Source organism: Alligator sinensis, unplaced genomic scaffold, assembly GCF_000455745.1.
Source record: "Alligator sinensis unplaced genomic scaffold, ASM45574v1 scaffold694_1, whole genome shotgun sequence".
Classification (NCBI taxonomy): Eukaryota; Metazoa; Chordata; order Crocodylia; family Alligatoridae; genus Alligator; species Alligator sinensis.
Genome location: NW_005842339.1, coordinates 1,343,151 through 1,360,895, shown reverse-complemented (window position 1 = coordinate 1,360,895; position 17,745 = coordinate 1,343,151). Strand labels below are relative to the sequence as shown.

The 17,745-nt window shown below is 45.0% G+C and overlaps 2 protein-coding genes across 7 annotated transcripts in view; one reads left to right on the top strand and one right to left on the bottom strand.

Moving 5' to 3' along the window:
- Positions 1-17,745, bottom strand: part of LOC102374992 — a 372,914-nt gene that overhangs the window by 156,049 nt on the left and 199,120 nt on the right. The window lies entirely within an intron of this gene.
- On the top strand, positions 5,395-11,854 carry LOC102374245 (urotensin-2 receptor-like). Of its 6 annotated transcripts, none has more exons than XM_006028749.1 (3): positions 5,395-5,518; positions 7,307-7,486; positions 10,075-11,854. In XM_006028749.1, exon 3 carries the CDS (start codon positions 10,251-10,253, stop codon positions 11,397-11,399), a length of 1,149 nt encoding a protein of 382 aa, XP_006028811.1. In that variant the 5' UTR covers positions 5,395-5,518; positions 7,307-7,486; positions 10,075-10,250; the 3' UTR covers positions 11,400-11,854. The 6 variants fall into 6 exon arrangements, 4 of the variants coding, with proteins under 4 accessions (XP_006028811.1, XP_006028812.1, XP_006028810.1 ...); XR_001358448.1 differs by lacking the exons at positions 5,395-5,518; positions 10,075-11,854 and adding exons at positions 6,201-6,520; positions 7,898-8,439; XM_006028748.1 differs by lacking the exon at positions 5,395-5,518 and adding an exon at positions 6,201-6,520.

Genomic DNA, 17,745 nt, shown 5'->3' with positions numbered 1-17,745 from the left:
GGGGGTCCAAAACTGAACACACTACTGCAGGTGTGGCCTCACCAGTGCTGAATAGAGGGGAATAATCACTTCCCAACACACCTACCAATGCAGCCCAGTATGCTGTTAACCTTCTTGGCAACATGGGCGCACTTCTGGCTCATACTCACCATATTGTCCACTGTAACCCCCAGGTCCTTTTCTGCAGAGCTGCTGCCTAGCCAGTCAGTCCCCAGCCTGCACCGGTGCATGGGATTATTCCGTCCTAAGTGCAGGACTTTGCACTTGTCCTTGTTGAACCTCATGAGATTTCTTTTGGCCCAATCCTCCAATTTGTCTCAGTCATTCTGAATCCTAGCCCTACCTTTCAGCATATATACTACTCCCCACAGCTTAGTATTATCTGCAAACTTGCTGAGGATGCACTCTATGCCATCTTCCAGGTCGTTGATGAGCAACTGCTGCAACTTGCTGAGTTTTAGGGACCGTTCAGCTCCATATGGCACATCTCCTTCAGGACCTGACAGAAATACTACTGGGTAGAATGGCGGACCTCCAGGCAATGTTAAACACCTCCACTGTTCTTTATATTCCTCTCAGACAAAGAAGGGCAGGACCCCTAGGATGTGCTCCAGGAAGTATGGAGTTGGTATCTGCAGATCCTGCAGGTATCCTGCCTTTTCCATCCATGTCTGAAAGAATTGCATGTAGTTTTTAAATTACTTCTCTTGCCCTGGGGTATTCCAAAAAGAAAGGGTACATTCCACAGAAACACCGTGGGACATGCTTGATAACAGCATATTTAAGAATGGACCTTAGTTGCATTCAGCACTAAATCATAAATCATGAGTGAAATCATGAGTGAAATTTCTCCCTAAATAGAGTGCTATGGCCTAGGCAAACTTAGATCTTGCTGAAACCCTACTGAGCACCACGGTGCTGCAGAAACCCCTGTGTTGGGCCCTTTACAGAGGGGTAAATCATCTCACCTTCTGAGAACTGAGCATTTGTTATAGTGTCTGTGTCAAGAATTCTAGGAGGAGGAAAAACAAACCAACTCTCTGAGCCATCCTTCTGGTTGTGACAACCTCAAGAATTTCAGTTTCATATTGCAAAGCCAACTGCAAAGCAAAAAATGAAAGGGAAGGGATAAGTGAAGTTTACCTGCAGGATTAGGTTACAAAAAAACAGGAAGAGAAGAGAAAAAATGCCAAAAAAGCTGGATGAAGTCTCCAAGTGCATTGGCTGTGTTTGGGTGCCTCTTTCACTGGCCAGGATAGAAAGCAGGAAGAGTGAAGAAAGCGTGTCACCAGCAAAAAGAGCATTTTCAAAGTCATTTGGGTGGTTGGATATCACATTCACTCGTATCCAAGTTCATAAGAACTAGAGCTGTGGGGTTTAAATGTAACTTTCCTTAAAACAAGAGATGACATGGGCTGCTCAGTTGCTTCCCTATGCAGTTAATACCAACACACCCAACTAATACCACTTCTCAGAATCTGCTGTCATTTATCATCTGGTCACTCATTGTCAGCTGCTGCTCCAGGGAGGACCTGGCTTCGGCTCTCAGTCCCTTAGAGACCTAGGTGCTGCCAGATCATCTGGGAAAAGCTTGGCAGAGAGAAGATTGCATTGCAGCTATTTAGACTGTGGGTAATCAACATGAAATAGCTCTCTGGGCTTTAACCCCTTCACACCACCGGTGAAGTACTGTATGTCCCAATGATGCACAGTTCAGTGTCATGGAGAGCATGACACGGTGAGGAGGGAGACAGGCCCCACTCCTTAACGGTGTTTCTGCCTTTACCACTTATGTATAATGATCCTTAATACTAATACAAGGACTTGTATTTTTATGCGGTAAATAAATACCTGATCCTGATCTTACATCACTCACTTCTGTGCACTTACTTCTGATTTATGGGAGTCGGGTTCTAAACCCTCACACCACCCCTTTGAGGAACTATCAGGCCCATTTTACAGATAAGGAAACTGAAGCCCAAGGAGAATCAAGGACTTGACTAAGATGACAGTGGAAGAGCCTGATACTCAGTGTGAACAAGGACAAGTGCTGTTCAGTTCTGTGTCACCTAGTCATGATTAAACCATGCCCGAGTCTAGACCTCAAGCAAGCGCAGCACTTACAATAGCGTCCATCATTTGTCAGGGTTTACATTGGCCACAACACTATGGCCAGCACCTTATTAACCAACCTGACTTTTCACAGTCCTGTTCTAACACAAAAAAAACTGTAGCCAAAAAAAGGTGATGTAACTCTCCCCAGTGTTAATGAGCATCATTGCTGTAGATCTGTAGACCCAATCAAGAGAACAACCAATCCAAACCCTCATGTTTCCCTAGAAACAACCTGGATCAAAAACATTTGTGTGAAACATTTATCTGCCACTTTTCCTCATGAATTTTAGCCACTTTTATGTAGGTAGCTCCCTGCAGTTATAGAAAGGTGCTTTATTAAATCTAAAGAAAGAAAGTACAAAAAGAAATTCATACTTCTACTTTGAACTGTAAGGATTGCCTTGTGCCACAGGATGTTTTCACAGTATTTCCAGACAGGTATGGATGTGCTGAAAAAAATCTCCTAAGACAGCTGAAATTGGGGTGATTCACAAGCCCTGTTTTGTAGACCCCTAAAGGAGAGAACAGGCACTCCTGCCTGATGTGCTACACAATCATAGTTATTACTATGGCTTCTTCTTAATGCTACTAATATCAGGGATCTTGCAACGTTAAGTGATGTATGAACAGACAGTTCCTAAACAAGAAACTGACTTTACCTGCTACAAATAACCATACTTTGGCCTCCTGTCTAAGGGTCTCAAAGCACTTCCCAGATACAATTGCATCCTGATATTCAGGCTCCGGTGAGGCAAGTGAGTGCTAAAATCGCTGTTTTATACACAGTGAAAATGAGGGAAGCTGAAGTGGCCAAAGTCAAGCAACAAATCAGTGGAAGAGCCAGGAATAGAATTCTGACCTCCCGCCCAAGGTCCCTCTTAAGCCTCTCTCAAGGCTACTCTAATAATGATTACTGCAGGGCTCAGCTGCCAGAGGAACACATGTGGCTCTAGTTAGCAATAATGGCAAGTCCGTGTGATTTCACAGCAGAGCAGACCTCCAAATTTTATTAGAGAGTGCATGTATGTTTGCAAAGTTCTTTTACATGCTACCCAGGGCAATCATCCATAAATGGAAAGTTAAGAGCTATCAACTGCTTTCCTAGATTCCTGTGATACGTGCCGAGAAAGCAGGCTGCACAACAAATCCACTGACCAGGATTATATTTCTATGCAAGCAACCCACTTGTTTATTGTCAGAAAAGCTCAGGCTTGTCAAAGCATTTTCTTTGGGGATGATGCACCTGGTGCTAAGGCTTATCTGTGGTTCAAGTGTTATCAGGATAGTCCTGAGGCTAGAAGTTTTCTTTCTATAGAGAACAGGGCAGGCAGGAGCATCCTACCAATGCACCACAACTCACCGCTACCAGGGCTGAGAATGCAGTTCAGGCAACTCATCTTTGGCCTGTCTGCTGAGATGACTAACTAGTTCTGGTCATTTGTGCCACACAGACGCCTACCCCTCCCAGAACATACAAACTTAGGAAAGTAGGGCTGGCAGGGACCTCTCTAGGTCATGTAGTCCAGCCCCCTGTGCAAGGCAGGATCATCCCTTACTAAACTATTCCAGCCAAGTGTCTATCAACCCGCTCTTGAAAACATCTAAGGATGCAGAGTCCATAATTTCTCTAAGTAGCCTGCTCCATTGCTTGACCTAGTCAGAGAGCTCCTCCTAATCTCCAACCTAAATTTCCTCTGCTGCAGCTTAAGACCGTTGCTCCTAGTCCTACCCGCTACCACCACAGAAAGAAGTCCATCTCCAGCCAGTCTGTAATGGCCCTTCAGGTATTGAAGACTGTTATCAAATCCCCCCTCATTCTTCTCTTCTCCAGACTACATTAAAACAATATTAAAACACACTCATTTCACACAACTCACTATCCAATGGCAACAGCTCCAAGATGGGCCGAATTTGAAATGTAGCTGTGGGGGTGGTGGGTTTTCTAGCCTAGCTAATCAGTCCTCCAAGCCAAGCAGTTCCCTTCTTATATTTTTTATATATATGTACATGTTCTGAAAGTGTGTTAGCCTAGAGCCTATTTCTTGGTAACCCTTTTACTTAGAGAATGGTTTAACCATCAGATCAGAGTGAAAAAGAGTGATTCGCCTCACACACACATGGATTTTTGCTCCATTGAATTAATGGCCATGTTCCTGATTTACACTCATAACAAGGAATTCAAGCCCAAGCAAACATTTCAGCAGAAAATTCTTACTGAAGAGTCCTCTGCAAACACTGCCAAAACCTTTCATTTAAATCATTGTAATAGTGTCTTTGCTAGTGATCAGTAGCAAATGGGAAGGAACTTGACAGCTAGAAAGGGACATTGACAAGAAGAGTGGAGAGAATAAAACATAATTCTGGCAATAGTCACAGGCAAGCAACACAAACTAGAACCACAACTGCAGTAAACTTGCATTTAAGATGCAGGGGTAAAGGGGCTGGGGTGGGAGGAGGGGGATTCAAGTTTTACTGGTGGATTTTTCTCCACTGGGAGGAAAAGGACAGTTTAGTAAAGAACAATCAGCACTTTATCATTGATGGGAAGTGGTACCTAGAGAAAAAAAAATCTGTTTTGATTGAGATTTAAAGCAAAAATCCCCAAATTCAAGGGAGTTGGTAGCTGGGTTTTAAGTTCTAATTACTCACTAGTAGTGATGTTGACTTAAGGTGTTTGTCTTCACTGAAGACTTAAGTGGAGTTGTAACCCAAGGGTTTGTCCCTAACTCGAGTCTCAACCACACACACAAAGCCCCTTGGTTCCTGAACGGTGGTGTTTTCAACTCAATTTGGCTGGGCCTTCAGGGGGTAAAGGCTACAGCTAAGCTTAACAACTCCTCAGCTGCTGCCACAACTACTCAAAGTAGCTCAAGTGTTCTTTCAGAGTGTGAAAGCTCTCCCTCAAGCTAGTCGAGAGCGAGAGGAGTTAACTTGAACACTGATAACTCAAATTGACTCCGCAGCACAGGCATATCCTTAGTAACAAAAGTCATTTGAGAGTTCCCAGATGGCAAGAAAAGGAATATTAAAAATGGAGAATGAAGAAGAAACAATTTGAGAATTAAGAGAATGAGATAAAAAGGGGAATTAAAGCCAATCATTAACTCATTAATAACAAAGGAAGAGAGCATCATCTCCAAAGCACTGAAGCCTGGAGTCAGCTGTGTCCACCATAGTGCTGCCTTCAAATCAGAGAGCAACTGTTCTTGGAAGCTTCATCTATTTGCTCTGCCATTTGACTGTGAACACAGCAAAATATGGTCCTAATTATCACCTCCCTACAGTGACAGAAGTCAGGAGGAGCACCATGGAAGGAAACGCACCTGACGCTTTGTGCATTCTCGCTGATGTACATCAGAGGTGTCTGTTAATGCCAGTGGAACTACCATGGGGTAAAGCAAAGGTACATGAGATACAACTCAAACCGAGACTTTGCAAATAATGCTCAGATGTTAATTTTCTCCCCTGAGCTTCTGCCTGGCAATTTCTCAGTCCCATCCCATTTCTGAATGGTTTTGTTTTCCTAGCTGCCCTACAGATCCCTCACTGTCTTAATATTCCTTTCCGAGCACCAACAAAAGGGAATCCAGCTAACTCAAAGCGACTCGGATGCCTTTTTGTTTTTGCCAGTGTAAACGGGCAGAGAGGCTGTCAGGCATGATGCCATCACACAGATTCATGTATTAATATTACCTCGGATCCAAATAAACTTTGCTTTCTCTTTAGAATTGATCTCTGAATTGAGTGCACAGTTTCACTGGCCAGCCAACTCTCACCCAAGGAATTTAACGCTTTCTTATAGTGAATGGTTTTCCCTAACTCTACACACACAAACATGTGTATATGTATATATATGTGTGTGTGTATATAAAAAACAACCTATACCCCTTCCCTAACACTAGGTTTTTTTCTCAGCCAGTATTGGGATCTGTGTTCTCCTATGCAATGGAAGGAGAGGCAGGGTGGTTTTTAGTATAACCAGTCTTGGGGTAAAAACAACATTGACATGTTGCACTCCCAGCTGGCTGTTGGCCAATCAGGTGGGGAGCTAACAAAACCAGCCGTGGCTATCAAATGCTGCTGCTTTAAAAAGGATCATAGCTAGCTGCAGTCAGAGCTACATTATGCCTAACGTCATTGAGTAACATAAATAGCAGGCATGAGTGAAGGGAGAACGGGAGTACTAAGAGCGCACAGATTTCAAACATACTTGGCTAGGTAGTGCACTCACTCCTCAGCGCTGCCTGACCAGATGCACAACGCAGACCTCGCACAGCCTATCCACAAAGAAGGATTTGCAATTTTAAAAAAAAAAAAATTCCTGTCTTGAATCCTTTCTAAAAAAACAAGCAGATTTGTTTGTTCTTTCCTGTAGGAAACTTCATCAACTGGATTTAACAGCCAGGTTTGAACATGACAATTCATTTCTTTTGTAACAACTTGAAATGTGCATGGTGTATGTAGGTGATGCTGTCGGGGGAAAGGCATGAATGGCTGAGGAAAAGAATTGTGCTGTATGACTAGTGTTCTGAAATGTCGGGAGGAATGATCTGCTACTTTGGAGTAACAGGCTATTTATTGTGCGTGTGGACGGGGGGAGGGAAATGGGAGGAAGGAAGACAATATACAATTATATAGCCAGAAAGACTTTTAGAACAATTAAAGATTTCTCTAGATTGCTTCATTTTGCTCTTCACAGACCTGAGGAGCAGTATAGCTGTGTGCTAAGGCAAGTGAAGCGTTCCATTTAAACTTGGGGGCTTCCGTACTTTTGCAACTTGAACAATTACTGAGCTTAGAATAAGCAGTGTAGGCAGGAGGCGTGGTGCGTGCTGCTGCCTCCAAGAGATACCTCTCTCATTAGGTGACTGCAGTAAGGCACCCAAATCACCTTGAAAATATGCCATTTCATCAAACTACTGCTCCAGATCACCTTAAAGTGCCTAAAGCTGAACCTGAGGGAACTGCAGGAAATCGTGAATGATGGAGACAAAAAGAAGCCCCACGCTTAATGAAACTTAGCCTGTTTGAGACAAATTGTGCTTGTGCGTGCTCCATGTGAGTGGCAGCTGGGCTTGGCTGGAGCATCCCATGCTGAGTTATTTGTATTCTAGCAGAGTGTGCAGGGGATTGTGCGGCAGCCGTCTCCTGAGGCACCAACAGAGCCAGCAAGCGCGCGTGTGTCTTTCAGGCATGACACTCCCTGGCAGCACAGATCTGAATGAATAAACAAATACTCGGGCAAAGTGAGCGACAAGGAAGCAGACGGGGCTGCGTGCATATAGATGGGGGAGAAAGCACGGAGTGGGGCTCAGCCCCATCGTATTTCATGGAGGAGGAGGAGGACCTGGTTTTGCTAGGTCTGGACCAGGTGAGCTGATGGCTGCACTGGAGCAGAGGAGACAAGAGAGGCTGTTTTTGGAATGAGCACAGTTGGCTTCCTGTATCATAACCACCAGCCTCAGTAATCCCCCTTCCCCCTCCTGCCCTCCTGATTTAGGTATTTTTGTTATAAGGGATTGGGGGTATATTATGATTTTATGTATTCTGCTTTTTGTTATGTGCTCCCTTGTCCCAAGTACTATGCCAGGGCAATTCTCTTTGGTCCCAACCTGCTTATATGGACTTTCTCTGCCACTTTCTCCAAGGCACGTCCATGTGTGGAAGTGATGCATAGAGACCAGATGGGCCAGTTAAAGGAGTGGGTACACCACAGGAAGGATATGCAATTGTCCACCCCCTGGCTCTACAGTGGTTGTATTAATCTTTCCCATATCTACAGGGTCCTGACATACAGCCACAGACAGAGAAGGAGTCAAGAAAAGTCATCTCATTGCCAGGGGGCAAATGAGAGGAAGGGCCAGAGCCAATGTGGAGTCACAGGGCTTCTCACAGATCTCCAGGGACCTGCCACATCTGGGGGCTAGACCTCCCAGCCATTACCTTGAAGCATGCTCCATCTTCTCAAGGGGGTAAAAGCTGGAGTAAAATCTGTGCAAGGAAAGACTTGCAAGAAATAAGTGTGGCAGAGCCCCTTTCTGTGGGGTGGCTTTCCCACAGGAGCTGGTTGGGCTTAAGAAAACGAATGGATATAATGAAAACACAGAGCATACTGAGAGTCTGCATGGGGACAACCAAGTCACAGTTCTTCAAAATTCAGAAAGTGCATAAATGTATGTGTGTCTGCATGTGCATGTGTGTCTGGAAAAACAGGGACAGCAGACACAAATAATCTAGTGTTTGTAAATCACACTGATTGGGTCAGTTAGGTATACACACGTGCTCACAAACTCACAGGAGAGCTTGCTTCGAGTAGGTCCAGGTACAGCATGACTCCTTACAGAGAAATAGATCAGAAATCCCAGGTTTTTCGGGGGGGGGGTCCCCCTGCAATTACAATATTCAAACTGCAAAAAGTGAAGTTATAGTGACAATCTCTTGTTCTGAAAGGCATTACTTGATAATGCTTGGTTGTTTTGGGGAATTGTGAGTATTGATCACGTGCAAAAATACAGAGTGCTGGTTGCAGATTGTTAGGCCAAGGCTTGGTATCCCAGTTCTTGGTATCTTGGGTCCTGCCCGTGTGGTAAACTTATGCTGCCTGGCAAAAGCTGAGCCCTCAAGCATTCTGGGCAGCTTCAAACACACTGGGCGAGTCTACACATGCATTAACAAGCTTTACTTCATGTACATTAAATCTAGTACCTCCGTTGTCAGGTACTACAAAACACTTTGTGGTTAGGCAGCCATTGTGAGGTACCCCGAGAGCCACTCTAATTAAAGCACCACTGCGTCTCTTGTAACAGCATCCCCACGCTTAGAAGTGGTGGTGGGGGTATTTGAACTAAAGCTCATTCAAGGAGCTTTAGTTCAAGTGCCCCTGCCGCCAATTTTAAGTGAGAGGACACTGATGCACGAGATGCAGGAGGTTGCTGCAGTGTGTGCAGTGCAGACTCGATTCATCTGCTCCGACACGCTGAAGTTCCAACATGTCGGAGCAACCTCTGTGTTCATGTATAGGCGCCCACAGTTTTTAAGTGACACTTAATGTGTATTAGCCTATTTTAATGCACATCAACTGAAAAGCACATTTTTAATGATGCTTTAATGCTCATTGAAATGCACATGTAGATGCACCCACCGTCTCCTAAACTGAAAGCAGCGTAGCCATGGCCACGCAAAGACATGAACATGCCAGTGGTTACTTTCACTCGGTAATGCTGTCTTGCCCAAAGTGTCAGGCAAATACAGCTATGTTGCTTACACCAGTGGGGGCCAACCTTTATGGCAGAAATGCCACAAATTAGCCCTGCAGCTTTGGCTGCCACTCCAATCCCTGTTCTTTGCCAAATTTGCTGTTCTGCTTTCTGCTCCATAATCTATGCTCTACCTTCTACTTTCGGCCCGTCTCCTCCCTAATCTGCCATATGCCACACGGAGGCTTCAAGTAGTACTTGTGGTACTCACTGGCCAATTGGCCACTCCGGGCTTACACACTGTGGTATAGGTGAGGGTGCTGCTCCCCTACACACTGTTTACTATGTAGGAATGGCCTTGGACTCCTCTGAGAAGTTCGGTGGCTGCCAGGCCTTCCTTATTTAGTAATGGTGATGGTAATTAAGCATGTTGCTATTATGGACCTAAGAAGGGCTTACTTTCTCAATCTCAAATTCTGAATTAAGTGCTGTGGCAGTATTCAGAAATCCCCATAGTAAGCTGCATCTCTTTCTGATCTTCCCCTCAGCTAGCAATCTGGAGGTTCAATGCTGGATTCTCCTATGCCTATGAGTCCTCCAAAACCTTCATGAGTCTTTGCACACGGGTATCATCCCATTATGGAAGATCTGCTATTCACACAAGCAATGCAGAAATCAGAGAGGGCTGACTTTGGGATGAATTCTAGATGTCTGTTGCTTTATCAAACATTTAACATACTGTTTCCTGTTTCATTTCCTCTAGCGCAGAAACTGGGATTCATCCTGCAGGTTCGCAGTCAAGTGTTCCTTCTCCTTCCTCATATGAAAACCTGCTAAGAAATGGTTATGATCCTCCCCACTGCCAAACTTTCCAGACCAGAAAGAACTGACCAAAGGATGTCCAAGTTATGAAAAGAGCAGCTGAGCAAGAAGTTCAAGATGTCTTTAAATGAAGAGCTGGAGAATGGATATTCAACAACCACCCAGATGGCCACAGATACAAGTGAAGGGAGCCCATTCAGAATCAGCTCCAACTCTTCCTACAATGCCAGCTGGGACAGCACACCAGCCACCAATTCAATGGAAGACACAATAGCCACTTGCACCATTGGGACTATCCTCTCTCTTATGTGTGTGATCGGAGTGACAGGCAATGTCTACACCTTAGTGGTGATGTGCCATTACTTGAGATACTCTGCTTCTATGTATATTTATATCATTAACCTTGCCTTGGCAGACCTGCTCTACCTTCTTACCATTCCCTTCATCGTTGGAACATATTTCTTTCAGGAGTGGTACTTTGCGGACATTGGTTGCCGCATCTTGTTCAGTCTGGATTTCCTCACCATGCATGCTAGCATCTTCACCTTGACAGTCATGAGTACAGAGCGCTACTTTGCAGTGCTGAAGCCCCTGGACACAGTGAAGAGGTCAAAAAGCTATCGGAAAGCCATTGCCATAGTCATCTGGCTGGTGTCTCTGCTGCTTACTCTTCCCATGCTCATCATGATCCAGCTAGTGCAAAGGGACAACAAAAGTATTTGTCTGCCCACATGGAGCAAGCTGTCATACAAAATCTATATCACCATCCTCTTCTGTACAAGCATTGTGGGTCCAGGAGTGGTCATTGGATACCTTTACATTAGACTAGCTAGGACTTATTGGGTGTCCCAAACAGCCACTTTCAAACAGACCAAGCGGCTACCTAATCAAAAAGTGCTCTATTTAATTTTCACAATAGTGCTGGTCTTTTGGGCATGCTTCTTGCCCTTCTGGATATGGCAGCTCCTTTTCCAATATTATGAATCCTTCCCATTGTCTCCCAAAGCAATGAGGAACATTAACTATCTGACAACGTGCCTGACATACAGCAACAGCTGCATTAACCCCTTCCTCTACACCCTGCTGACCAAAAACTACAAGGAATATCTAAGAAACAGGCAACGGTCCTTTAACAGCAGCAGCGGGTACTTCCAAAGAAGGAATCGATTTCAGAGGATTTCTGGGAGATCTCTTTCCACAAGCAGTCAGCATTGCACAGAGACATATGTCCTTGCTCATGCTTCTCTTGGAAACAACAGTGCCTGAAGGTAAAATACACCTCCAAGAACTATCACTATTGACTTCTGTGTTGCTTTGATTGAAAGTGTATATTGTAAAAGTAAAGTTTTAGTAGTCACATAATGCAGATACATTTAATCCAGAGGTTGTGCCATAACTGTCTGCACTCATTTATTTCTAGCACCATAAATTAATGTTGGCAGTGCTCGCCGAACAACGTAGCTTCCTGGCCTTTTGCTTTTTTTTGTTCTTTATTTTTTATGGTGCATCTCTCTCCTTGAGTAATCATCAGTAACAAAAGCCTGTAATAGAGACGCTTTTCTTTTATGACAATAGATGCCTTGCAACATTCAAAATTAAGTTATTGAAAATATGTCTGTCGATTCTTTTTTTTTTTTTAAATAAATATATAAAATGCCAGACTAGAAGTGATTGGTTGTACAAGAACTGAAAAGAGTAAAATAAAGAAAAACAGCTCATGTTTCTGATGCTTTGTACATTCTGATTTGAATTGAGGCAACAATTTGGGCAGCGCTGGGGGGGGCAGAGTGGGTTTGGGGCAACAGAAGCTACAGTTCTGGTCTCACTCACACTGGTATAAATCCACACAAGTTACCATAACGGAATTACTCCTGCAACACACTGATGTCTGTGAGGCGAGAGAGTCAGGCCTTATGCTTGGGCCTGACCCCAAAATGGCCACAGTCAGAGAACGCAGACAAGGGTCCCTCGGCTTTCTGTTTTGTACTGCCTCAGAGTGCTTGAGTCTCTGAGATGGGATGGAGGACATTTCCCTCACCTGCTGCACGGGACCACTTCCTCCCCCAGGAGTCTGCCCCCTCTCATGTCCAAGGATAGTTCAGTAGCATCTGACCCTGTCAGTGACAGGATAGACATCAATCACTAATCTCAGCAGCACATCAAAAATCAATTGCACATATATGTCTGGGAGGCTACATTTGCCCTACAGTCTTCTGCCTATCAGTCAGGGCCCCGAAGAGATGTAATCCATGCTGACAGAGCTGTGCAAGCAGAAGCCCCTCTTGTAGATGCAGTTATACTGGTACAACTTGTGTTGTTTGTGGGGGGGCAGGTTTATTTTACCAGTACAACGGGCAACATTGCCAGTATAACTGTATCGATAGTACCAGCACTTTGCCTATTCTGTCACTCCTACACCAGTAAATCTTGACTTCTGGGGTATACATACATACCCTGGTGATGTTTGGAGCTTTCTCCAGCGAAGCCTAAGAACATCTCCTTTTGATGCTGCACACAGCAGCCTTGAAATCCTCAGATAACTTTGACCCCCTGGCTCCCCTCTGTGACATGATTATAACAGTATTAAATGCACAGTAATTGTAACCTAATGGCAGAATTAGAAGCAAATTAAAGGTTAGGGCCAACCTCCGACCTGCTTGAAGTGTGTAACTCCATTTTTCAGATGACCTGCACTCATTATACAAGGTTTGAATTGAGCTTGTAACCTTCCATCCCCATATGAAGCATTTACAGGACTTGCTCAGAGAACAATGGAAGCTCTATTTGGATCCTTCCTCTAGCTTTTAACAATACTTTGTATGTACATAGCACATCCAGTCCAAGGTCTCAGAGTATAAGACTAAGATAGGAAAAGGCTCCTGTTAAGTTGGGGAAGGAAGTTTAAATGACTCGCCATTACACTGCAAGTCAGTAGCAGAAGCTGGAAGAGAGATGCACATCTCAACCCCAGTATCCTTTGGTTATTATTAGACAACATACCGCTCACTCATTCAGAACTACTTCCTTTTCCCCTTTTCAGAGGTATGGTACATTAAAGAACCTTGACTGCTCCTTATGAATAGTTGTCTCCTGGTTTAAAGGAGCAGAATGGCGATGGCAACAATAGTCATGATATTCATATATAGGGAGTTTTTCATCTGCAGGTTTCAAAGCACTCTATGAAGGAAGTAAATCTCATCAGACTCATTTCAGAGGGGAAATGGGAGTACAGCGAGGTAATGCATCTTACCTAAAGGAACATTTCTTCTGATATCACCCATACCCTCTTATGTTACTTGAATTTTTATCTAGGGTCCAAATTTTCAAATGTGGCTTTTCATTCCTCAGTTTCATCCAGAGCTCCAAACCAGAGGACAGGTTATCAAGAAAGCTCAGCTCTCATAGAAACACGCAAATGAAATGCTGGAGGATTCAAAATGCCTGAGGATTCAAAAGGACTCTGTTTCCAGCAGCTCTCAGTGGGTATCGAGCACTTCTGAAAACCCAGCCACTTATATAGGGGCCTACATAGGAGCTGCTGGGTGCTGAGCTCTTTTGAAAACCTGATCCAAGGTGTCTAAAACTAGCCAATCAAAATTAGATGCCAGTTTTGAAAATGGGAATTATCGAGGTTTCTTACAGACCGTGGTGGGTCCTGTAAAGAAAGTGCTTCTTAAAATACTGAGGGCCGGTTACTCAGCTGGTTTTAATCTGCCTGGATGGGACTGTGCCTTTTAACACTATCCAGGAATCAGGCCCAGCAGAATGCGGAGGTGTATCAAGCCATTTTTATGCCTTGAGCAGAGGCAGCAGCTGGGCCGCTGGCTGCGGCAGTGACAACATGGTTATCAGCAGCAGCAGCAACCAATATTATACCTCATCTAAACCAGTACCTGTGGCTCATCCACATTGGTGCCCAGCACAACTCAGCCACCCCTAATTGTGCTACAGTCACAATGAAAAGGCTCACACAAGTATCTCATTCTTCATGAAATACCAATTAGGGTACCTAAAACAGACAACAAAGCAGCCCTGGCAAGCAATAAAAATTACGTGCAGCTCAAAGCTTGACTGACCAGAAGTCGCACCACACACTGTAAAGCTGGCCACGCGGCGGTGTTGGTGGGCTGGCAGGGGCAGTGGGAGGAAAAAGTTCCAAAATGTATAGACCATTCTGCTCCCTGCCCCACACCTCCCTCATGGATTGCAAAGAACATGCTGCACAGCTATTTCACTTAACCACACAGTACTCCTATGGGATAGGACAGGACCCACACAAGAAGCCTGGAGCTGGGTGCCAGCCCTGCTGCTCATACAAGTTTCCTTTTTGTAACCAAACTCTGTATGTTCGGAGGGTGTATGTATGTTGGGGGGAGGAGGGGGAGGTTGCCCTGTTCGTTAAATCAGTACCAAAGCAAGGAGAATACCAGATGCTCAGGGGGGTGAGCGAGCAATCAGAGATGATATTTCAATCACAGAGAATTCAGTGCCAAATGACAGGACTTTACAGCCAAACCTTTTGCTTTTCTGTGCACACCCGCAAGGGGTCTGTTTTTCTTTTTGATACATTTGCATCAATAGGAGCTGTGTGGAGGTTAGGGTGGGAGAATAAAATGCTATATCTACAAAACTTGTGTAAAGCTCTACGAGCTTCGTTACCCCAAACAGTTCTTATAGCTTTGCAAGCAACTTTGTGTGGCATCAACTACACTTAGCTACACAGGAACGGATGTCTGCACTTTGCTTAAAGCAGGCAGTAATTCATTGGAGAGAGCCTGCTAAATATAAGCTGCAATACCAGAGCAGTTTATTACTGTCAGTGAATTCCAAACAAGGAGCTGTCTTCTCAGAGGCAGAGATGAATTGTTTGGTTAATGGTATCTGTAAAAGAATTATTGTGCCCTAACCCTTCTTTCTCACAGGAATTTATTACTAGTTAAATACCTAAGGGGCTGGGCTAAGCTGTGCCCTCACATTTGCTTACAAAGATCACACTGACTCAAAATCAATGATAATTCTGTGTGTGTGTGCGCGCGCGCGTGCACGCAAAGATCACACAGACTCAAAATCAATGATAATTCTCTGTGTGTGTGTGTGTGTGTGTGTGTGCGCGCGTGCGTGCATCCCAGAATTAATCCCTACAGTTGCATCCTATTTGACCCAAGTCTCTGTTCTACTGGATCAGACCAGAAGCTCTTTCATCATCCTGGTTTTAAATTTCCACCTGTCCTGCAAAGGATTTACTGCTCTGAGGACACAATTCCACCAACTAAAACCACAGGACAGGTGGGGCCAGAACAGCATTTCTCTTCTAAGTCAGAGTGCTATATTACTCACTTAGCCTTTACCACTCTGCGTGGTACACCATGCCTGGAGGGTGTCTATATGACATGGGGACTTGAAGACCACCTGATTCCCTGAGACAAAACCCCTTCCTGCTTTCTCCTTCCTTTTGGGAAAGACAGGGCAGTAATTTGCTGCCGATTTATACAGGCATCAAAATACAAGTAGTAGGGCAAAAAATTTCACTTGAATAGTTTCAATCCCTGCCCCAAAGAGCCTTACAGCTTAGTGGATCTGTTCCATATGTAAGGGTATGACTAGGATGTGCTGTTCAACTGCCATATATGCCACCTTCAGTGTGCAAGCTGAAGACTCGATCAGCAAAAGACAAGTATTTCCTCCATACACTACTGCTCCAACTGTATTGACTCAGATTTCAGTACGTGTCAATATAGTCAGTGCTGCCAGCAAAGATCTCTTCTAAGTCACAGATTTCAGCCACCATCGCTGTGGTACATAATGAGGTGAATCCAGGTCATACTTCATGGAGCTGGCTGCCTGAACTGTGCTACTTAAAATTGATAGCTTTTTGACAGGAGAGCTGTGAAGTGCGCAGCTCTGTAAACCAAGCACTTTTATTAAGGTCCTAAAATATGGATGTAAATTCCTAGATTTAGGCATGCACACTTGTGCATTTGGCCCCTGTTTCTTGATCATTTACAACTTCTCAAACTGGGAGCCCCATGTGCAACAGGAAAGGTGAGGTAAGGTGGGGCCTTTTCAAATCCCTTGAATTGACATGGATACCAAAGTTTAGAGAATATTTAGCCTCCTTGCAGCCATTTCTAGAAGGAACTAGAAAATATTTCGTCATTGTGCTCAAGTCTGAAGATGTTGGACATAAAAAAACCTCAACCAGCTCATTGCATAAAACAGACCTGAAGGTGCCTTGCCTCCCTCCCTTGACAATAAAAGGCTGGGAAGTCTTCTGAAGCCCATCACTAACCAGCTACAAGACTTTGCTCATGCTCCCAGCAGAGTTGAGAAAGTAAATCAACCACCACCATTTTATTTAATTTTATTTGTGCAGCTGGGTGGATTAGAAATGGGAATATGCAGAGCCTTTCATGTCTAGTTCAATTCCAAGGTGAACCAATATAGTTACCACCTGGATGGGGTGGGCGGTCTGTGGTAAAGGACTTGGTGATCTCAATCCATTTCTCAGGGCTGCATATCACAAATCCACCTAGGACCAAGGTGGGGGTCACTGGCTGTTCACATTAGTATAAGAGGCTAAGGACTGAATGAACTAGGGAATGACTATCTGGGCTGCAGTACTGCAGATAAGGACCTGGGGGTTATAGTAGACCATAAACCAAATATGAGCCAACACGGTGTTCTTGTTGCAAAAAAAGAGTCATACAACCCAGCATATTGGGTTGTATTACCAAAAGTGTTCACTTGCAAATCAAGGGAAGTGATTATTCTGCTCTAATCAGCATTGGTGAGGCCTCACCTGGAGTACTATGTCCAGTTTTGGGCCCCATGCTCCACAAAAGATCTGGACAGTTTGCCAAGAATTCAGAGCAGAGCAACAAAAATGATTAAGGGCCTGGGAAACAAGACTTATGAGGAAAGGCTGAGAAGGCTAGGGTGCTTTAGTCTGGAAAAGAGAAGACCGAGTGGGTGTCACAGCGGGGTCCTTCAGGAGGGCCGTGATCTCCTTACGGCCCCCTCACCGTGCCAAGTCAGCCCAAGGGCACCCTCAAATTCTCGCCCGCCACGTCTTTGATGGTTAGATAAAGTTCGGAGGCTGCCTTACGACTCCCTGGGCACAGTTAGCTGGGACCTCTGTCCCCGGACCCCCTAGGGGTCTCCTGGTATGATGGGTGCTCCCCAGGCACCCTAGCCTTATGGGCTACGCATGGCTCCTACCAACCCCTAATACCACGCCCCAAGCCGCGCTGACGGGAAAGACGCTGGTATGTCTCTTTCATAGACATTAGGGCTCGAAGGGACCTCCGTCTCTCGGGCCTCCTCTATGTACTCTCGCCCCGCTCTCTGGGGCCTCCTTTTCTGGGCTGCCCTCTCTTGGGCTCTGAGCCCACTCGGGGCCTCCCTGGGGCCTTCTCTGTAGTGTCACCCCCTGCCTGGGGCCTTTGCAATAGTGCCCCCTTCTGGGGCTTTCCCTGTAATGTTGCCTGTACTCCCGCTTCTAAAATACAGCCCCCCGTCTGGGGCTCTCTACACCCACTCTGGGGACTTCTCGGCAACGCCCCCTGACTCTCGGGCCCACCGCACTGCTACCCCCTTCTCCCAGGGCTCAGTG

Excerpts from the sequence above, each read along its gene's own strand:
- LOC102374245 (XM_006028750.1), top strand. The coding sequence starts at position 10,251 with ATGTCTTTAAATGAAGAGCTGGAGAATGGATATTCAACAACCACCCAG.